Genomic DNA, 23,373 nt, shown 5'->3' with positions numbered 1-23,373 from the left:
AAATCTAAGCTAAAGACTTATCTTTTTGATGTTGCTTTTCTTTAAATAATCGATTTTATTAACTTTAATTTCTTATACTGCACTGTAACTTTTATTCTTAAACTGCACTATCAATTTTATTCTTGTCTTTTAATGTTTTTAATTTGTTTATTAATGTTTTTAAATTGTTTTTAATTGTCTTCTAACTGCTCTTTAATGTTTTATGTAAAGCACTTTGAATTGCCCTGTTGCTGAAATGTGCTATACAAATAAAGCTGCCTTGCCTTGCCTTGCCTTGCCTTTTATCAAAAGTCTGATTGAATGACCTCCACTCGAACAGCTGGAAGATAAAATGATGCAGTTATCTAACCCAAATGTATCAAATCCATAAGAGTGTTTCAACAGGTGAAAGGTGCCACGGAAGAAAGACGTGCAGAGATTCCAGAGAACCTAATTCAGATAACTCCTGGAGATTGGGTATACATCCTATATCCAAGTGTACAAATGAAGGTGGGACCAACCAAGACGGGAAGGCCTATTGAAAGTCCTATTAGTAACACCAACAACCCTCAGAGTAGAAGGTGAATGACCCAACCAGAGTACATGAAGCAATTAGGGGAGGAGCTTCAACCTCCAGAGCAGAACCTCCTGGATCGGGAGGGGCAGGTGACACCACCCCACAGGGAGTCAGATGATACCAATGACTACATAAGAAGAGATAGGGCAACACCGCATGCAGTAACACAACCAGTAGTAGGTCAGCAAGCAGTAGGGTCACCTCCAGTTCCACCAGTAAGTTACCAAAGGGCAATCCCATTTTTCATACAAATAGGATGACAAATAGCAAGTAGAAACTTACTTTTGACTCAGCAGGCTAACACCCTCCCATGGATCTAGTGCATGACTAACCCACAAAATAAAACTGACATTTTGAGTGGTGACTAATTCTGATTTCTTATCACTAGACAAATATGGCATAAAACATCAATTGGAGCTCTAGTTATGGGAAATGCTCGACAGATGAGAAGTACGGTCGACACCCTGGATCTGCCATGGGCCTAGTTCAACCATGAATTCCAACCAAACAGGGCCCAGATGATCCAGGAACTAGCTCTGCCGCAGCCAGTAGGGACCAGGCACCACAACCTCCCAATCCCAGCTCCAGCAGGAACCACACCTACAGCACCCACCGTAGCAGAACCAGCACCAAAACTAGGACCGAGAGACAGCCCAGAAGGAGGGATGACCAGACCTGAGGACCAAGAGGGATGACCAGACCTGAGGACCAAGAGGGATGACCAGACCTGAGGACCAAGCAGATGGGGACGTCGAATCATCAGAAACTACGGTGGATAGTGATGACAGCACCATGGCTGAGATGCAGGGGAACATGTCCACCACCCCACAAGCTACCAACATGACACCAGCATTACCAGTGCCTGAATGGGACAGTCCAATGATGACCATGCCAGCATAAAATTTCAGGAGGGTGATGAAAGAACTATCACTGACGGACACCCATTATTGTCGCACCCTGAGAAGAAAACAGCAAGTACAGAGCTTCAAACGCAATCAAATCGAGATAAAACGGAGACCAACCTACAAGAATAAGAGGGCAGGTCACTCCGGACCCGGATGCGTAAAGTATCTGGGTCACCCATCATTGTTGCAAAAACAAACCTCTGATGAAAGTACTGGACAATCTGTAAAATGCACTGGACTCAGTAATCACACCACTGGTTAAGTAAAAGGGAAATCATGGTTATGTCACTGAAACAACAATGTTTGTCATGTTATATCATTGTATCACTGAAAGGAAATAACTGGAATTGATAAGCCATATTAATGTTTGTCAGCTCACGTAAAATGAAGCAACTGGATTTGAAGGATTTTTAACGGGTCTAAAGCTGGAAAACCTCACATCAAGTATGGTGTGAATTTTAGTAAGAAAATCATAATCACATGAGGTCACAATTAAGTATTGTTTGGAGTTTCAACACTATATGGTTAGTCAGAAATGATTGTATAACCACATCAGAGTCCTATTTACTTACAGATCACAGGTGGGCAATAAGAGATAGTTTGACAACACTGTATAAGCCTTACAGCATCCAGCATATGTAGGGGGATAAGGACTAAAACACCTTCCTATTAGTTTACTCTACTCCTTAGGATGTTTATGTCCACACAGAAACAGACAGCAGTTGCCTTCACACACTCACATTAATGATGGCTAAAATTGAATCTTTGTGAATTTTTTTTGGCTTGATGTTTGCAAATTGTGAAGTGTTTGTAATAATGATTAATGAATAATCAAAAGGGGGGAAGTGTAGTGGAAAGTTTTTATCTGTCATACTGATGTGTGATATTTCTTTCATATTTTATCCATTACTCCATGTTTTTTTATATTCTCATAATTTTATATATATAAATTTTTTACTATAAAATATTTACTCTGTTTTCTATATAATATAATATATATCAGTTATAAGGATTTAGTATAGTACTCTATTATTCTAAAAAAGTGATCATAGCTTCTCCTGTATCTGTCATGCAAGCCTATGCGGCCCCCTCTGTCTCCCTCATGCACACTCTACATGAAGCAGAGGGCTGAGTATGCTTTCCGCAACTAGAGGAAACCTTCTACAGAAAGCCTCAGGGCTCAGCTCTACATGAGTATGCTTTCCGCAACCTGAAGAAGGCTTCCACCAAAAGCTCAAGACTCAGCAGTAAAAGAAGCAGTGTCAGCAGGAAAACAGTCCCTCCCATCTCATGCTCAGCTATAAAAACCCTGAAGTTTCTTTGTTCACTGACACACTTTCTCAGATTGCTTGTCAGTCTGTTAAACTGTCTCCTTCTTTTGCAAAAGAATAAAGAAAATAACTTAGAGAACTCCAGTGTGTCAGACAAACTTATTTTCCAGCTTCATCACCGAACACCAAAGAGATTTTCCACAACAACTGCGATATGTGAAGCCGGCGGCCCCAGCAGCTACAGCACCTGAGGTCATATGTGTCCCTGGGGCTAGAGCGGGCGACATAAAATCCCATCTAAAGCTGCTGGCTAAAAAGAACCGTAAATACAGTAAGATCATACTTGACGTAGGTGGTAATGGTCGTAAATCGGAGATCACTAAAATTAATGTTGAGTCACTTTGTGCATACGCAAAGACAATGTCGGACTCTGTAGTTTTCTCTGGACCCCTGCCAAACCTGATCAGTGATGAAATGTACAGCCGCACGTCATCCTTCCACCACTGGTTGTCGGGGTGGTGCCCAGCTAATGATGTGGGCTATGTGAATAACTGGAGGGCGTTCTGGGGAAAGCCTGGTCTGATTGAGAGAGACGGCATTCATCCCACCTGGGACGGAGTCGCTCTCATATCAAAAAATCTGACCGAGTCTATTATCGGTCATAAACCATGACAACCCGAGTTTGATATTAGTAATCAGAGGTGCAGTGCTACGCGCCCCTCTGTGCTTCCGTTGGAGCAGTCGCCCACTCATAGTCTAATAAGCACGGTGTCTGTCCCCCGACTCAGATTGGTTAAATCAAAGGTAAACAAAAGATGCGCTATACTCAACAACCTAATTGGAATTAAAACGACTGCAACGATAGAACAAAATAGGAAAATTAGATGTGGACTATTAAATATTAGATCTCTGTCTTCTAAAGCAGTATTGGTAAACGACTTGATATCAGATAATAACATTGATTTATTTTGTCTTACTGAAACCTGGCTGGGCCATGAAGAATATGTTAGTCTAAATGAAGCCACTCCTCCCAGTAATATTAATACTCAAATTCCTAGAGGCTCAGGCCAAGGAGGGGGAGTTGCAGCCAGCTTTGATTTAAGCCTGTTAATTAATCATAAACCAAAACTAAATTATAACTCGTTTGAAATTCTTGTTCTTAATCTACAACATCCAAAATGGAAAACATTACAGCCAATTATTTTAGTTGTTATTTACAGGGCTCCAAGTCCGTATTCTGAATTTTTGAATTTTGAATGAGTTTTTATCATGTTTAGTCCTTAAATAAGAGAAAGTACTTATTGTAGGTGATTTTAATATCCATGTGGACGTTGACAATGATAGCCTTAGTACTGCTTTAAACTCATTGTTAGATTCAATCGGTTTCAGTCAGAGTGTGCACAAGGCGACGCACTGTTTTAACCACACCCTCGACCTTGTGCTGGCATATGGTATTGAAATTGAGGATTTAATAATATTTCCGCAGAATTCGGTATTATCAGATCATTTTTTAATTACTTTCGAATTCTTAATACCTGACTATACTAAATTAGATAAAGGCTTCTACACTAGATGCCTATCTGACAGTGCTATAGCTAAATTTAAGGAAGATATTCCAACAGCATTTGACTATGTCAGGCTTTAACATAACAGAGGACCTTTATGTTAACGTCAATCCCTCCCAAATTGATACATTTGTAGACGGTGCTATGACCTGCCTACGGACGACTTTAGACTCCGTTGCTCCCCTCAAAAAGAAGATGATGAAACAAAGGAAACTAGCACCTTGGTATAACTCCCAAACTCGCAAATTAAAACAAATCTCGTGAAACCTCGAAAGTAAATAGTGTTCCACCAAAGTGGAAGAATCTCGTTTGGATTGGCAAGAAAGTCTCAAAACCTATAGGAAGGCCCTAAGAAATGCCAGATCAGACTATTACTCATCACTAATAGAAGAAAATAAGAACAACCCAAGGTTTCTTTTCAGCACTGTAGCCAGGCTGACAGAGAGTCACAGCTCTACTGAGCCATCTATTCCTCTAGCTCTGAGTAGTGATGACTTCATGAGCTTCTTCAATGATAAAATTATAACAATTAGAGATAAAATCTATCACCTTTTGCCCTCAACTTCTAACGGTTCACCTTTAAACGCAGGACCGCTAGACAGAACGACTAGTCCCGACATATTTTTAGATTGCTTTTATCCTATAGACCTTCAACAATTAATGTTAAAGGTATCTCTTAGACCCTATCCCAAAGAGGCTACTCAAAGAAGTGTTAACAGCGTTAACACTTCATTACTAGATATGATCAATATGTCCTTATTAACAGGTTATGTAGCACAGTCATTTAAAGTAGCAGTGATAAAACCTCTTCTGAAAAAACCCACCCTCGATCCTGAGGTCTTAGCAAACTATAGACCTATATCTAACCGTCCCTTTCTCTCCAAGATCCTTGAGAAGGTAGTTGCTAATCAGTTATGTGATTTTCTACATAGCAATAGTTTATTTGATGACTTTCAATCAGGATTTAGAAAGAATCATAGCACAGAGACGGCACTGGTGAAAATTACTAACGACCTTCTAACTGCTGCAGACAAAGGACTTGTCTCCATTCTTGTTCTACTAGATCTTAGTGCTGCATTTGACACTATTGACCATACAATCCTGTTACAGAGATTGGAACACTTAGTTGGCATTAAAGGAATCACTCTAAGCTGGTTTAAGTCCTATTTCTATTTCCGATCGATCTCAATTTGTTCACGTTAATGATAAATCCTCCATGTACACTAAAGTTAGCCATGGCCTTCCACAAGGCTCAGTGCTTGGACCTATTCTATTCTCCTTATATATGCTTCCTCTTGGTAATATTATTAGGAAACACTCAATTAACTTTCACTGTTATGCGGATGACACCCAATTATACTTGTCAATCCAACCAGACGAAACCAGTCAGCTAGCTAAACTTCAAGCGTGCATTAAAGATATAAAATCATTGATGACCTATAATTTCCTGATGTTAAACTCTAACAAAACTGAAGTTATTGTGCTGGGCCCTAAACACCTCCTAACCTCATTATCTAAAGACATAGCTACTCTGGATGGTATTGCCCTGGCCTCCAGCACTACTATCAGAAACTTAGGAGTTATTTTTGATCAGGATATATCCTTTAACGCCCATCTAAAACAAACCTCAAGAACAGCCTTCTTTCATCTTCGTAACATTGCCAAAATTAGGAATATCCTGTCTCAAAACGATGCTGAAAAACTAGTCCATGCATTCGTTACTTCCAGGCTGGACTACTGTAATTCCCTACTGTCAGGTTGCTCAAATAAGTCCCTTAAGACTCTCCAGCTGATCCAGAATGCTGCAGCGCGTGTTCTCTCAAGAACTAAGAAAAGAGATCATATTTCTCCTGTGTTAGCTTCTCTGCATTGGCTTCCTGTAAAATCCAGGATTGAATTTAAAATCCTTCTCCTGACCTACAAAGCTCTAAATGGTCAAGCACCATCATATCTGGAAGAGCTCCTAATACCTTATTGTCCGACTAGAGCACTGCGCTCCCAGAATGCAGAGTTACTTGTGGTACCTAGGGTCTCTAAAAGTAGAATGGGAGCCAGAGCCTTCAGTTATCAAGCTCCTCTCCTATGGAACCAGCTCCCAATCTGGGTTCGGGGGGCAGAAACTGTCACCACATTCAAGAATGAACTTAAAACTCTCCTATTTGATAAAGCTTATAGTTAGGGAGTGAGGAATTGCAGTGTACACCTAACTGACCCACCTGCTTCTCTTCATAATTGTTAGATTAATAATACATAACAAAAGTAGAGGGAGGCAGGCCAGCAAAGCCCGATCCGGCAGGGGAGAGTTCAAAGCCCGAATAGGCTACCTCTCCTTATGACCTGTCTCTCTTAGTTACGCTGTTATAGTTCTAGACTGCCGGGGGACTTCCTTCCTTCCTTTGACACACTGTGCTGCTCTCTCCTCTCCCTTTCTATTACCATTTGTGTGCATCCCGTCCCAGAAATGCTTGTTATTAATCCTAGCTTCTGGGGAGTTTACTCCCCGGAGTCCTTATGTTTTTCCCTACAGCGTATTTCCTTGGAGAACGTTGGCACCAAGACCCTGGTTGCAGCTGTCGCCGTGGTCCTGCTGCACTCACTGCTGAGCTCAGCGGTGCCCTGCAATGTCATGCTGCGTCCTGCTGAACCCTGCTGCTTCCTGCTACGTCCATCCATGATCTGCTGGGCCACGCTACATCCTGTAACGCCCTGCAGTGCCCTGATATGACATGAACTACTACGACTACCATTTGAAGTCACTGTTCCATTATTAATTTGACTATTATCGCCACTGTTCATCACATCCCCAACCGGCACCGTCAGACACCTACCAAGAGCCTGGGTCTGTCCCAGGTTTCTTCCCAAGAGGGAGTTTTTCCTCGCCACTGTCGCACTGCTTGCTCTTGAGGGAATTACTGGAATTGCTGGAATTGTTGGGGCTTTGTAAATTATAGAGTGTGGTCTAGACCTACTCTATCTGTAAAGTGTCTCGAGATAACTCGTGTTATGATTTGGTACTATAAATAAAATTGAATTGAATCTATGAAAGGCTAAAAGACTGAACTTAATGCAAGCAAGGTAGCTACTTTTCTTTAAAGGGGTGATAGAATGATTATATAGTGTATTTCACACTGTTCCTTAAGGTCTCCTAATGGGGTATGTAACCTTATTTGGGCTGAAAATGGCCTGGTTGATATTTTATTGCCCCTTATGCATCCCTGTGTTTTGGCCCTATTTGTAACAAGAGCTTTTCTTCCAAATATGGTAAGCTCATGAATATTTAGATGAGCGCTGATTGGTTGAGCGAATTGCCATACGCACACATTAGAGACGCGCGCTGATTGGTTGAGCGAATCCCCCATACACACACATTAGAGACGCGACAGAATCTCATATTCCAGACACTGCAATGTTTCCTTACCAAATTCACTTGTGAGACTTTTTTCTGCGAGAAATCAACTATATAAAGCTCAAATATGGGCCGTTTTACGAAAATGTATGGCTAATTGCAAAATTTGGTAAGACATGTCGGACTTTAGGAGCTCCACACAGTCTGATGAGAAAGCGGCAGCCTGCTGGGCTTCATACCCAGCGCGAAGTCACCCTTTGTGGATACTGCACTACCGGGTCTCTGCGGCCGGCTGCCGGCATAACTAATATATTTACAGTTTGAATTTCGTCACGCCACTTATATAACATCATTCCCAAATGTCTTATAAAGCTAACCGTTGTGTCCGATTTAATTTTAAGGCATTTTTATGAACGCGACGCGTCTTTGTAGGACGAGCAGCTGCTAGCTATATGTCCCATTCAATACAATGGGGAAATATCGCAGCTAGCTAGCTACACTTTCGGCATAACTAAAGTATATTTAGGGGCCCGAAACGACAGCGGGGCCCTATTGAAACTGTAATTGATGGAATTTCATTATTTCTTTCTTTCTTTCTTTCTTTCTTTTTTCTTTCTTCTATTATTTTCCCGTCAAATGAAATTGGCTTTTTGAGGGGCTTAACATATTCAAAAACTCACCAAATTTGGCGGTCGCATCAAGTCTGGTGAAAATCTACGTATTTTAAGGGTTTTGGGAATAGGGCGCATAAAAATGGCTCGCTAGCGCCCTAGAAAGTTAAGAAAATTGAGCCCCTGCAGTCGCGTTTAACGTGACTCACGAAAACATGGTACACATATGTAACATGTCAAGATGTACAAAAAACGTCATTACAGCCATACCCTAAACCCAACAGGAAGTCCGCCATTTTGATCTCAAAGTTCGAAATTAGTGCGATTTTGGCCATTTCCACATGTCGTACTTTAACGAACTCCTCCTAGAGATTTCATCCGATCAACTTCAAACTCGGTCTGTGCCATCTTAAGATATTAAAGATGAAAAGTTATTAAAAGAAAAACTTTTCGTCATAGGGCGTGGCCGTGGCGGGGCAGCCATTTTGTGCGTTTCGCCGCCGAAACAGGAAGTGGGTGTAAGTCGAGTGTACGTTGTCTGATTACCTCGAAACTTTTCAGGATTCATAAGAGTCCAACCCTGAGGACAAATAAAGGCCGATATTTACTTAAAGTCATAGCGCCCCCTAGTGGCAACAGGAAGTAGGCCTAAAAGTCAAGGTGCTATACTTTAACGAACTCCTCCTACAGATTTCATCCGATGGACTTCAAACTTGGTCTGTACCATCCCAACACCTTAACGATGAAAAGTTATTAAAAGAAAAACTTTTCATCAGACGGTGTGGGCGTGGCGTGGCGGCCATTTTGAGTGTTTAGCGATGACCAAAGAAGTTGTTGTAACTTGAGTGTATGTTGTCGTATCTGCCCGAAATTTGTCACGATGGACAAGGGTCCAGGCCTGAGGACACCTACAGGCCAAAATTGATTTTTGGTCATAGCGCCCCCCCCTGGCCACAGGAAATCTGCCTTATATGACAAACATCATCCGATTTACATGAAACTTAGAATGTGTGGTCTACATGTGATACTGAGCCGCCCCCTATAATATGACCACGCCCACTTACTCAGGCCACGCCCCCTTTCATAACATTTGAACCGTTTAAGGTAGAGACTCGTGTGAGGTGTCATTGAACTCAGCAGAGACTTCCTTTTTAATTGGTTATGGTTTGACCCGCCCCCTATGCTTAAGCCCCGCCCCCTTTCATAAAATTTGACCTTTTTAAGATAGACCCTTGTGTGAGGTATCAATTAACTCATCAGAGACTTCCTTTTTAATTGGTGATGGTTTGACCCGCCCCCTATGCTTTAGCCACGCCCCTTTTCACAGCTAATGAACCGTATGACGTAGAGTCTTGTGTGAGGTATCATTGAACTCGGCGGGGAGTTCCCTTTTAATTGGTGACGATTTGCGGCGTCCGAGTGCCGCGCGAATGCACGGTCGCAAGGAGCGCCGTCCGCCGGTAACCCCGACGCGCGCAGAGGCGCGAGGGCCTGTCCATCGCTGCTCGCAGCTTTAATTACAGTTTGAATTTCGTCACGGCACTTATATAACATCATTCCCCAATGTCTTATAAAGCTAACCGTTGTGTCCGATTTGATTTTAAGGCATTTTTATGAACGCAAGGAGTCTTTGTAGGACGAGCAGTTGCTAGCTATATTTTCCATTCAATACAATGGGGTAATATCGCAGCTAGCTAGCTAGACTTTCGGCATAACTATAGTATATTTACAGTTTGAATGTTGTCACGGCATGAATATTACAGGTTCCCCAAGGTCTTACAAAGCTTAGCTAACACTTGTCCGATTTCGGATTTCAATTGAATGCATTTTTGTGAATGTCAGAGGTCTCGTTAGGAGTAGGCTAGCTAGCTCTCATTGATGGACTCCAGCTCACCGCGGCTCTATCAATGAGACTCGTGGACAAGAGCCGTTTATTTCCCTGATTGATTGTTTAAATAACTCAACACACATATCCATTTTAAGATTAACTGGAACCTGCGGGCTGCGGTAAGAGATTGCGGGCGTAACAAGCTCGCTGACCACACTCTCAGCAGCGGCGTTTGGTAGTCCAGTCACTCAGAAAGGGTGAATTTGCACGGGTATTGAGCACCGGGCCGCTGGCCGAGCTCAATCGAGCTCACAGCAGGCCGGGGTCTGTGAAGGAGGACAGGAAGGGCAGCGATGTAGCAACCCAGGCTGCACCGGCCGCTGAACTCAAAATTTGCAATTGGCCATTAATTTTCATAAAACGGCCCATATTTAAGCTTTACATAGTTGATTTCTCGCATAAAAAAAGTTTCAGAAGTGAATTTTGTAATGGAATAGCAGAGATCTGCGTGACCAAGATTCAGAAGACTACCTGATCTCAGGTCAGTTGTGTAGCCTATGTAAATGTTGGGGTGTGACTGTTCTCTTAATACACCCATGGGCATGACAAAGGTACAGGTCCTGGAATGCTTACGTAAGCATCTAGCTTTGTTGAGATTCGCCCGTTTTCAGCGGCAGTTTCAAAATATGAGATTTTCATAGTAAAGGGGTGTCATTCAACTATGACAGGGTAAAATTGGTTTTGCATTCTATCACCCCTTTAATAGATTTAACTTCCCAGCCAGCAATGACATGTGGGGCCCAGATGGGTTAAGTACGGGTTCCATGGTTACTGTGTGGGCATGGGCTTTGGGCTTTGGCTGGGTGAAATCAGCGGGTCCCATGTAGGTTTTGTAGTATGAGTCCCACATAGGAAGCCCATATGAGCTGATTACATGGGCCCCATAAGGGACAGGCATGGGCCAATTGGGCATGGGTTTGAACTGAGAACACATATATGGGTCCTGCATAGCATATTTATGGGCCAAGTGGGCATGGGTTTGATCTGGGAACACATATATGGGTCTTGAATGGCATATTTATGGTCCAAGTGGGCATGGGTTTGAACTGGGAACACATATATGGGTCTTGAATGGCACATTTATGGGCCGAGTGGGCATGGGTTTGAACTGGGAATGCATATATGGGTCCTGCATAGAAGTTTTATGGGCCGAGTGGGCATGGGTTTGATCAGGGAACACACATATGGGTCCTGCATGGCATTTTTATGGGCCAAGTGGCCATGGGTTTGAACTGGGAACACATATATGGGTCCTGCATAGATTTTTTATGGGCCAAGTGGCCATGGGTTTGAACTGGGAACACACATATGGGTCCTGCATGGTATATTTATGGGCAAAGTGGGCATGGGTTTGAACTGGGAACACATATATGGGTCCTGCATGGCAGAGGCGCAAAGTAACTATGTAGGCCTATTGAGTTATGTAATTACTTACTGTACAATTTTTAGTAACTTGTAGTAATTCTACATGTAGGCTAATCAAGCATGTTGAGATTGAGTAATTGTAACTCAATACATTTCAAGTCATGTAGATCTTCTGCCAAAACAATCCATCAGTCATTTTTGTTAGTTGTGCAGAAAATGAAAAATGTAACTTCCCAAAAATGTAAAAAACATCAAAATAGGTCAAAGTTTACGCTGTGTTGAATTATGCTGATTAGTGGACTCTCAGAAAGGTTGCAGGCCTACCGTAACACTTCAAATAATAGCCCAGTCCCAGACGCCTGTCCCTTGGGGCAGAAACACATATTTAGACAAATAACTATGCTCGATATTATCGGCCGATATTGGCTTTAAAATTCAATATTGGTAAATATTGGTATTAGTTTTTGAAATGGTTTAAAATGACTAAAGTATGTCATTTTATACCTTATTGGAAAGCTTGTTTCCTCTCAAAGCGAATGCAGACAAAATTTGGGTGTTGCTGTAGGTTGTTGACCAACCAGCATAAACACAGGGTTTGTACAGTAAATAAATTCTTGAGCAGGGCAGATCTAAGCCCCAATGAGTGGAATGAGTTGAATTTTTGTTCTTGTGTGGCTATTTGTTTTCAGTTTACCTCAGTCAAAGAAATGTTCAGTTGGCATCTTCTTTCGAAGGGGTAGTAAGCACTGCACCCCAGTTAGCCTACCGGTTGCTGGCTAGTCCTTCAAAACATTCAAATCCCCAGTATCAAGGGAGTCATGGAACAGTGTGCAGTAAGCCTATAAACGATCATATGTTTCGGTATCTGTATCGGCTAATATCAGTATCGGAAATTAAGCATTGGACAATATTGGTATATCGGATATCGGTACAAAATCAATGTCAAGCATCCCTACAAATAACCCCATACGGTTATCCACATCCCATAGATGCCTGTCCCAATGGTCTATTTGGTCAAATAAAACTCTGGGATCCTATTCGAAGTTTTACGGTACTTCATTTTTGAAGATGAGGCCAAATAGCTCACAGACAGCTAGTCTCTTTATGGACATGAATATGATGCATTTATTACCTCTTAGGAAATTGTAATTCAATATTTGTTAGAAAAGGACTTGCAGGAGGCCTCATCATCAATCTGTCTTCCACTTCTGTGTCAGATGTCCTTGGACCAAGGAGTAGCATGTGTTTCTATCAAGGTGTAGCTCATACACCAACAATGCCTGATGTGTTGGCTGTAAAAGGTACAGTAGATCTGTTTGAGAAAAAAATGAGGGAAAAACACTTGTTTTGTATCTTATCAATTATTAATGATTAATAGATTGTTGGCGTTTTAACTTTTGGTAAAGGAAAACACACATCCAGCCCTAGTCTGGAGAAGTGACGGTGGTTTAAAGTAACTAATACTCTGAGTAGTTTTTTTTTTTTTTTTTTTTTACAAATTGTACTTTTACTTGAGTATTTCTCTAACACCAGTAATTTTACTTGTAATTGAGTAATATTTTAGCAATGTAATAGTACTTGTACTTGAGTACAGATTTTCAGTACTCTTTCCGCCTGTTATGCACACAACACCTAATTAGGCTCATTCATAATGAAGCCAGCGAAGCAGTTAACGTTTGTTAATTCTCTCACATATCCTTTAATTTACGAATTTTACTGTATTTAATTGTTATTTGGTCAGGCAGTTCTTAGGACATCTATAAGGGGCATGTATGCAAAGGCCTTGTTTTGCGCTCAAAACGTTAACAGTCCATTCGTAAAGCACTGCTGCTGGCTGTGACTTCGAGGAGAACTTCATATCAGACATTCACAAATTGAGGTAAGTTGAAATATTATGTTGCCAGAAAAATAACACTGCAGATTATACAGTGGTCTGTATTTTTGGTTTGTGCTGTTTAATCTGATGTAGAATCTAACCAAAAGGAAAAACAGCGGGAGAGGTTGGACAATAATTAATATATCACGATAGACTTTTATTCAATAACGGTGATATGAGTTTTAATCACATTTCCGATATTTCAATATACATTACAGCATAGCTGTCAACCAGGGCCGGCGATTGCCTAGGGCGTCAAATGTGTTGGGGGCGCGTGTCGCCCTTAGGTTTACTTCCCATTAATAATAGAATTAGAACGACAAGCAAAATAAAACGTGTTTATTAAACATGATCATCCTAGGGCGCCCCCTCAGCCACACGTTTACTGGTCAACCTTTCATTACGCGACGTTTCCCGTCTCAGGTCAGACTCAAACACACGGAGCTCTGAAGCAGACCTGTGTGTCGCTTAGTGTTCACTCTCTCTGTAGAAATAGAGACGAGCAGCAGCACAGACACCAGGGGCATCGGACCGGGGGTAAAACCAATACTGATTACCAGGGCCCAAGGGGAGAGAGGGCCCTTGAAAAGTCTGGAATATATTTTATTTTACCTGGATATTTTTATTTCCTAATAACATTTCATAATGCATATCAGATGAAATGTAAAGTTAGTGTATTGGCTGAATAACTTGGTTGATTGACTGACTACATTTTGTATACAAAAAGGTCTCCCCCCCCCCCCCCCCCCTTGCTAATGTGCCAAATGGTTTAGTCCACTTGCATGCATTACGTTAGCTAGATCAGTTGAGAGCGTCTGGTGGAGCGCAAACTTCTGCTGTAGAAAGTCTTTCTCAAAGAAAGCCAAATCAGGCTACCAAAAAGAAAGGAAAGACAGGAGGAGGAGAGAAAACAGAATGAGGGGAAACAATTGGTAACTGACTTCTTTTCAAAGAAAGGTGAGCACTAACTACTACTTGACTGAATGATTTGAAGAGTTTCAAGTTGGAGCAAAAAACAACCTTGCTAAATTGACTTATGCTTCTTTGTTTTTAGGTGCACTGAAGAGTAATGCAATCACTCAAAATGTGAACCGCAAAGAAGTGGAAATGGCGCTGGGGAAGTGGTTTACCGGCGCACGTGACCGTGGAGGGGAGAGGGCTGCAAGAGCCCAAAGAGAAAAAGGAGCTTCCACCACACAGACGCCATGAGTGTATTTTGTATTAATGTATTTTTTGGAGAGATGTTTTTTTTCAGAGATTTTGTTTAAAAATATATTTTTGATTTATTTACCAGTATGTTGTGACATTTAAATTGTTTTTTAAAGATTATGTTTGTTGTTCGATGTAACAATTTTGTATTAATGTATTTTTTGGAGAGATGTTTTTTTCAGAGATTTTTTAAAAATATATTTTTGATTTGTTTACCGGTATGTTGTGACATTTAAATTGTTTTTTAAAGATCATTTTTGTTGTTCAATTTAACAATATATTTCTTGCAGTTCAAAGCGTCAAGTGTCTTGTATTTATCTTGGACTTATATTCATTCTTCGTTTTTCTTAGATTGTTTCCTTAAACCATTTGGCATGGTTGGGCTTAGATAGGCCTTGCATGAATTGCCCAGTTAGGACCCACATAAGACCCTTACAGGTCCCACTTAAAACCCTGCGGGGCATCCACGGCTGGCCCCGTTGTGGATCCCGGGTGCAAGCCCATTTTAACGCCCTTTAAGCAGGTGGGGTCCAAATGGGTCTGTCATGAATTGCCCGGTTAAGATCCCACATAACACCCTTATAGATCCCTTTTAAAGCCCATCTGGGCCTCCACGGCTGGATCCTGGGTGCAAACCCACTTTAAACCCCTTTGGGCAGGTGGGGCCCCAATGGGTCTGGCATGAATTGCCCAGTTAGGACCCACATAAGACTCTTACAGAGCCCATTTAAAGCCCATCTGGGTAGCCATGGTTGGATCCCGGGTGCAAGCCCACTTTAGACCCATTTGGGCAGGTGGGGCCCAAATGGGTCTGACATGAATTGCCCAATTAAGACCCATGCAGTACCCTTACAGGTCCCACTTTTAGTACGTCTGGGCTTCCACGGCTTGCCCCAATGTGGATCCCGGGTGCAAGCCCATAATGGGGCCCACATTTGCCGCCCATGAAGCCCTCATCTGGGCCCCACATGTCATTGCTGGCTGGGTTCCTATTGCCCAGGTTTAAAGAATGTCAAGTATGATGCCCTATCTCACCTGTTTGACCCTGACTCCACCCCAAATGTTCCTGGCCACCTGTGTGGTGGGGGCAGTCACTTACGAGGTGAAAGAGAGGTCAAGCAGACAATTAAAGACCAGCCAGTTTCGGTCAGCTGCCCGCTGAAGCGCCTGTTTGTTTCTCCAGAACTCAGATCTCAAGTGATTCACTGGACACACTTCTCTTCTCTCCTGTCACCAGGGGGTTAAAAGAACAATGTTTGCAGTGAAGCAGCGATTCTACTGGTGGCCCTCTATAGAGAAGGTTGGGGAGTATGTCGCTGCTTGTCCTACCTGTGCCTAAAACAATTCCTCACATCAACCTCTGGCTGGCCTCTTACGTCCCTGGTCCGTCCCAGCCTGGACTTTATTACTGGGTTGCCCCCCTCAGATTGTTACCCCACAGTACACACTGTAGTTTACAGATTTTCCAAGACGGTGTTAGGAATATTTACTAGTACTGTAGAGTCATCTTAAAAAAATGGCTGTTCTTTTGCAAAATTACATACACATAGTGATACACACACAGAGCACTGGCATTTGAGGGTGTGGAGGCAGTTAGACTGGGTTGAAATAGTTTGAATTCCTCTTAAAGTAACCTGACACCATCCTTTTAAACAAGTGAAGAAAACCCGGGGGGAAGGGAGAGCGGGAAATCTCTCTTTCAGGGTGTTGTCCTCTACCATTGGATGGATTGAGTGTCAAGAAGCTGGGACCAGCCTGTGCACCAACTGGCAACCACCAAAGTTTTGAACTGCATTCTTTTGGGGCGAGGAGAGATAAGAGTAACAGCACTCTGCTGACTGTGGCTTCTCATACCGGAGGAATCCGTATACAAGTTGCTATTATTATTTCACCTTTACTAAACCACCTTAAATGAGAGAAGTTTTTCGTCTTTTGTCCTAACAGACCAAGTGGACCGCATCAACTATCCACTTCCTTCACTAAGCTTTCATCTACTAAGGAGACAGCAGAGGTTATTCTTTTTCATGTGTTTTTGTTACATGAAACGACTGTTTGCTGTCCGACTCCTCGCTTATCATCAGGCTATTATCCTCAGTCTAATGGCAAGAACAAGAGGTTGAACCAAGACTCTGGCTTCCTGCAATCCCTCCCCTTGGAGGAAATGACTCATGTAGATTGAATATACCCATAGCACCCTGCCTTCACTGTAAAAAAGTACAGACCCATTTAGTTATGTCCACTTATTTCTTATTTTAAACTGAACAAGCTTATACAAGTTTTGGATTTTGAACTCAACTTTATGAGTTTTTGAAAGTTAAACTTGCATTTATTCATTGGGTTGACTATTTAAATTTTTTATCAGATATGTATGTGTTGATTGAACTTGGGTATGTAAGTTATCAGTTGAAAAAAAAAAGTGTGTTTGTTGCAACAAAAAATGGTTGCCTTTCGATTTTAAAGTCTTCACGGCATAGTTAAAGCATGGACACAATAAATAAATTATACACCGCAGATAAGTGATGTAGCCTATGCAAATTTCTACTAAAATATACGTGTTGTGGCAAACAAGAAAGCACTAGTGAGAGGAGGGAGTACCTGTCAAAGGCTTGTGAATTGTGAATTTGGCATTTCACTCTTCTCAAATTGAAATGTACTTGAAAAGTACTTTTCAAAAGTCAAACGTTTAGCTCTCCACATTTAGCCCAACCCCCCAATCGCACTGCAGTCAGGTGCAATTGGTTCATTGGCTGGTCAATTCCCATGATGCAAGGCGGAAATAGAGTTGTGTTAAAATTTGCTGAAAAGTTTGCAATTTGTTTTAAATACAAATGTAACTTTGTGAATTCGCGTTTTATTAAACGTGTTGTTGCTTAGAATTTTGTTTTTTTTGGCCCTGGTAATTGTCATTGTTGTGCTGGTTTACATTTGTAACCATGAGTTAAGTGACTGTTATGTTTGATAAGAAGAGCTGGAGAATTGAAGCATTAGAATTTGAGCAGTAATAGGCTTCCTTCAGCCATTAATCTGCGGTGTGTCACTTCACTAGCCCAAGTGATGCAAGATCAGTGGCTTTAGAGGGACCCATATTTCGCACGGGCCCTGGGGCGGCTGCACCTAAGCACCCACACTATCTCCGCTATAAATGTGATTATGTTATTATTATATAACTTTAAACTGTGAGTTGTAATAAAGCAGAAAAGTATGTCTGTTATACTAGGCAAGGAAGGTTTCTTGCATTATTAAAGGAAAGTAAGTTATTTGTTTTAATTTAAAGTATGAAGTTAAACAAAGTAATAAAAAGTTAAATCAACTAAAATAACAACTTTAACAAAACTAGAACACTGTAGTTACATCAACCTCATTAACTTTAATTTCTAAGTTGAATCAAAAGCAGTCTTCAAGTTGAGTGAACTTCGATTTTCAAGGCTGAAGGTGAACTTGCATTTCCAAGTTAAACTACCATGAAATGTATTACAGTGTGTGATCTTTTAGTAAAAACATTAGTCTGCTTAAGTTGAAAGTATAAGTTTAATTGCTGCCTTAAAAACATGAGTACACCTAACTTGAAAAGACAATTGGTATGAATACAGTTAGTTGAAATGGTGTAAAATTGTATGTTTGTTTAACAAAAGGAAGCAAGTTTCCTTGAATATACAATGCAATATAGATGGTTGTTTTAACTCACAGTATCAAATTCTAACAATAAATTATTATTAATTAAACATCTTCTCTAACTTACCTTTGTGAGTTGAAATAGCATACAATTGTATTTTTGCTTGAAAAGAGGAAGCAAGTTTCCTTGAGTGGACAATGTAGTATTGATAGTTGTTTTAACTCACAGTATCAAATTCTAACAATAAATTATTATTAATTAAACATCTTCTCTAACTTACCTTTGTGAGTTGAAATAGCATACAATTGTATTTTTGCTTGAAATGAGGAAGCAAGTTTCCTTGAGTGGACAATGTAGTATTGATAGTTGTTTTAAATCACAGTATCAAGTTCAAACAATAAATGATCATTAATTAAACATATTCTATAATCTAACTTTGTGGGTTGAAACAACACTATTCTTAATGTTGGCTTTACTCACATTTTTAAGGCAGCAATTGTACTTACATTTTTAAGTAGAACCACCCTGATAATTTTTACAGTGTTGTTCCTCTACCGTCCTGACACTATGGCCCAGTCTCCCCCTTTTCCAGCATTGGAAAAGGAAGTGGGCATCCCTTCAGCCCAAGCTTTGGTACGCCTATGTCAATCAACTCATGGTGTTAAGTTACATGTTGGTGTCAGCATTGCCTTCATCTTTAGGAACAAATATAAATTTGTTGGTATTTTTTCACCTAACAAGAAGTCAGTCATCTTGAATACTGTGTGTTAATTTTCATTTTATCATTGTACAAACACATTTGAGGACTTTAGCATGCTCAAAAACTCTTAGAATTTTGCAGCCATGTTCAAACTAATAATTATTTGATCTGATGTTGCATTTAGGCTTGTGCGTGACATGGTGGCTCTATAGTGTCCCCCAATTAATTTTAGCCTTTCAATGCATTTTTGACATCCTTGATATACTCCAAAACTCACCAAAGTTGGCGCACAAATCAAAATCTGTTAGCATTGCAAGAGTGATTTGGTCAAGTGGTTGGGTTGATCAAGTGATTTGGTTAATGTGGTTTAAGTGCGCTCCATAGCGCCCCCTAATGTTTGCAAGGCCTTAAGTTGGACATAGTTGCTTCAATATTCACAGAGTTTTTTTACCCACATTGCTCTTATGATTTTGGAGATATTTTCAATTTGCTTTCATTAGTTCTACCCAACCAGAAGTTGAGTTGTGCATTTTTCATGTATCAAAAATCAAACCAAAGGGTGCAGCACTAATGCTATGTCCATTTTTTGGGCTAAACACATAAACCAAATTGCTGTATAGTCTCCCAATGCTTACAGGTTTCGATGTGGGCAGCAACACCACCAGAATGCATTGCACAGCTGCTCACATAGACAATAAATGGAAAGCATGGAAATTACCCTTGGCAGTGGACACATACCCTTAGTGTTTGAAGATGGCTGTATTCAAACACTGAACACTTCATTCATGCACAACTTCAGAGTATTAAGGGTTTAAAAACAAAGGAACCTGAGCCAAGTTGAGCCAAGCAGTCAGACCAGTTCAGACACATTTTTCGCTGATGATGAACTCAGATTACAATCAAACTGCTGTTGGTTGTACTTAAACACAAACAACTTTACATGTAACACTTTCTAAACTCATTGGTCTTTACCCCAGAGAGAAATTCTACAGAATAATTAAAATAGATATTTTGAATCAGCCAATCAGCATGAAGAAACCTCCTTTCTTCTGTCCAGTTAAACAGTGATACAGCACAATGTGATCAAAGCTGATTATCAGACATTAACAGATTCCTCTGCTATGATTCTCACCTGCATGCTGAACTCGATTTAGAGACTTTCCAACTTCATTTGTTGAGGAAACACTGGCAGAGACAAAGCTCCTCTTTTCTTCCTCGTCCGTCCATGGTCTCTGTGTGCGTCTGATCCGAGGACGCCGGCACACCCTCACGACTTCAGTCCAAGTCTAAAAAAAATGCCACGTCAAAACCTGTCCAACAGGAGGTAGATGTCAGTCTCTCAGAAGTGTTTGCGTTTTAATTTACTTGTTCCTCCCCCTTACCTGTCTCAAGTTATTGGCTAGTTTGGCTTGAGTACTCTTAGTGCCAGGTGCCTATTTTCTTTTGAAAATATTTTTTTTTCCACAACCACATTTTTGAGAGGCTTCAGATACCCTGGATCCCTCCAAAGTTCCCTCTCAAACCAGGGTTTTTAGGGTTATCCCTTAAATCCCTTAAAATTTAATAAATAGTAACGAAGCAAACAAAGGTTTTCTTTTTCATGGAAAATTGATTCAATCAGCAACATGACATCATGACTTTGCGTAAACATACACAACACTTTCCTAAAGCCAATCCATCCATCCATCCATCCATCCATCCATCCATCCATCTTCGTCCGCTTATCCGGTATCGGGTCGCGGGGGTAGCAGCTCCAGCAGGGGACCCCAAACTTCCCTTTCCCGAGCCACATTAACCAGCTCCGACTGGGGGATCCCAAGTTCCCAGGCCAGGTTGGAGATATAATCCCTCCGCCTAGTCCTGGGTCTTCCCCAAAACTTTCCTAAAGCCAAGTGGCATGTTATCTGTATGCATTTTGAGCAATCTGCGTGTATGTCTACGCTGTATACAGCGGACGGCAGTCTGCAACGTCACAGCGTAAACATACGCGTCACTTTCTAAAGCCACGTGGTGTGTTATCGCGAGGCTACGTGTTATCGCAGGGCTACGTTTGGGTTTAGGAAAAGAATAACGGGGTTGTTATGGGAGCGGTTGGGTGTGTGTGTTGTCTTCCTTGTCCTCTGTGTCTGTCCATGTTGCTGGAGCGGCTGAAAGTAGGTCAAGGGGCGTGGCCGGGTGATCCACCTACCTGCACAGCTGCTGGCTATCCTGCAATCTCTTTCTGCTCAGCTGTTGCTGATTCTCTCATCACTTCTGCAGTATTTAGACCTGGTTGGAACCTGTCTTCGGCGCCGGATCGTTACAGCTACCAAAGTGGTAACTTGGCTCCCAGTGAATCGTGCTCTTAAGTTTTTTGCCTCATGTTTTGTCTCTCGTGCTCCGCTCACCTATGTTTGTTTTTGTCCTCTCATCCAGACCTACACCACTCGACCTGTGCCTATGACCGCTGTGCCGCCAGCCTTTCGCTCCTCAACTTTTCATCTCCTCGTTTGGATCCCTGTGAGAATTGTTTTTGGACACGCCACGCTCTGCCCACGCCGCTCCAGTCCTGTCTCCTCCACCAGCGCAGCTGACTGTCTCAGGCTGCTGAGTTTTTGTTGTGCCATTCATTAAAGACATTCTAAACGTTTTCCTCCGTGTCTGTGTGTGATACTCTGTGTTCTGGGTCTTAGCCACAGCCATAACAGGGGTTGGGTTTAGGGAAAAGAACAAACGTGGAAAGGAAACATCACGAAGGAAATGTTACACGTGGGACACGATCCCCGGTCTCCTGGGTGAAAGTCCTGTGTTTGACCCATCCTCCACCCCTCCCAACCTCAATTCAATCGCAATCGCAATTGCAAGGTAATGTAAGTCAATGGAGGCCAAACTGTGTTGATAAACACGCTAAAGAGTGAGTATGCATCTTCATAACGCCAATAATGGCATACGAATTGGCGTGTCATACACACGCCACTTAGTGAGATCAGTCTGCAATCAGACATGACTGTGATCAGCTTTGAGTGTCTTCATGAAACAGTCCTCTGAAGGAAAACACACTGCAAGGGTTTGAACCCTCAACCTTCAGTTTATAAAGCTTTGGCTCATTGAGGTGAGCTGAAGGAGAAGAAATAGAAGGTTTAGGTAATAGAGGTTTCAGGGACTACAACGTCTTACAGGGACACCTGGAAAAGAATGAGTAGATCAGCTGTGAAGAACACCAGAACATGTTTCAGTGTGTAAACTTTGTTTCTCTGCAGGTTGATGTTGTGTTGGTCTTCACCGGAGATGGTCCGATGGTGGAGGATGCCGAACCCTGCCTCAGGTATGTCACACAGGAGTAACTGCTGCGTTTGCGGTTTCATTTAAAAAGCAACATCAAGTTTCAGACCTTGCATTCACAAACATCTGAAACTTTCAAACCTTCCATTTAAAAACATTCGTTGCAATATTACGTTGATTTCAAACTGCGAATTTCTGATTTTCCAGCGTTTTCCAGGGAACAGAGAAGAGGTAAGTCCGTGTGAGCCCAGTGGGTAAGATGGGCAAATAATTTAAGTTTAAAAATCAACTTTGAATGTATAAAATAACATTACAGGCAACCACTTTCATTTGTATCTTAAAGGTCCTCTAAGTGATGTGACGCGTTTTTTAGGCTACAACATTTTTCGTCACATACAACAAACATTTCCTCACTATCCACTAGCTACCTGTCCCCTGAACACACTGTAAAAAAAACACGGTCTCTGTAGACAGCCCAGGCTCCACAACTGGCAACAAAAACAAACTGGCCAACCTGGACCACCAAACATAACAAACAGTCTTCCAGCGTTCCAGCCAATAACCAACAAGAAGGAGCTGGTTGAGCCATCATTGCAGCAGCGTTAGCACGTAGGCTACTTCCACAATGTGTATTCATGACTCAACCAGCTCCTTCTTGTCGGTTATTGGCTGGAACACTGTTTGTTATGGTTTGTTGTGCAGGTTGGCGCAGTGTGTTTTTGTTAACGTTTGTGGACCCTGGGCTGTCTACAGAGACCGCGTTTTTGTACGTTCAGGGGACAGGCAGCAAGCGGATAGCGAGGAGATGTTTGTTGTATGTGACAAAAAATGTTGTAGCCTAAAAAACGCGTCACATCACTTAGAGCACCTTTAAAGAACCTGAAGTTTTTCAATTAGGATGCAAATCTGAGTTTAATTAATGGATAAATAAATGCTGGAGTTTTGTAAAACATATTCAGTCACTGGGACCTGAACCCAGACCAGCTGGGTATAAACCAGGAGTCTTGACCACAAGACCATCTGGGACATCAAGAAATAGGAATCATCCAAACATGATATGCACACAGACCTGGATGCTGATACTTTTATACCTTTATGTTAGATCTTGAATGCAGGACTTCTACTTGTGAGATGCCTCCTCTCAGTCAATAAGTCGACTTAGATTCACTTTAACAATGGATTAAATCAGAAATGACTGATCCGCTCT

At 41.6% G+C, this 23,373-nt stretch overlaps 1 protein-coding gene across 5 annotated transcripts in view; it reads right to left on the bottom strand.

Moving 5' to 3' along the window:
- The window catches only part of LOC120546639 (NACHT, LRR and PYD domains-containing protein 3-like), a 43,980-nt gene extending 23,818 nt beyond the window's left edge, over positions 1-20,162 (bottom strand). For 3 of the 5 annotated variants that reach the window (XM_039781730.1, XM_039781735.1, XM_039781733.1), the window contains exon 1: positions 20,038-20,162. In XM_039781730.1, the coding sequence (XP_039637664.1) occupies positions 20,038-20,043 (6 nt within the window). In that variant the 5' untranslated portion in view covers positions 20,044-20,162. Of the gene's footprint in view, positions 1-1,231; positions 1,301-12,639; positions 12,820-20,037 lie in introns of those variants that run through there. The other 2 variants (XM_039781731.1, XM_039781732.1) reach the window with 2 other exon arrangements.
- Between the last annotated feature and the right edge of the window lie 3,211 nt (positions 20,163-23,373).

Source organism: Perca fluviatilis, chromosome 18 (genome assembly GCF_010015445.1).
Source record: "Perca fluviatilis chromosome 18, GENO_Pfluv_1.0, whole genome shotgun sequence".
NCBI lineage: Eukaryota > Metazoa > Chordata > Actinopteri > Perciformes > Percidae > Perca > Perca fluviatilis.
The sequence above is the reverse complement of the archived record's forward strand: the minus strand, read 5'-3'. Positions and strand labels throughout refer to the sequence as shown.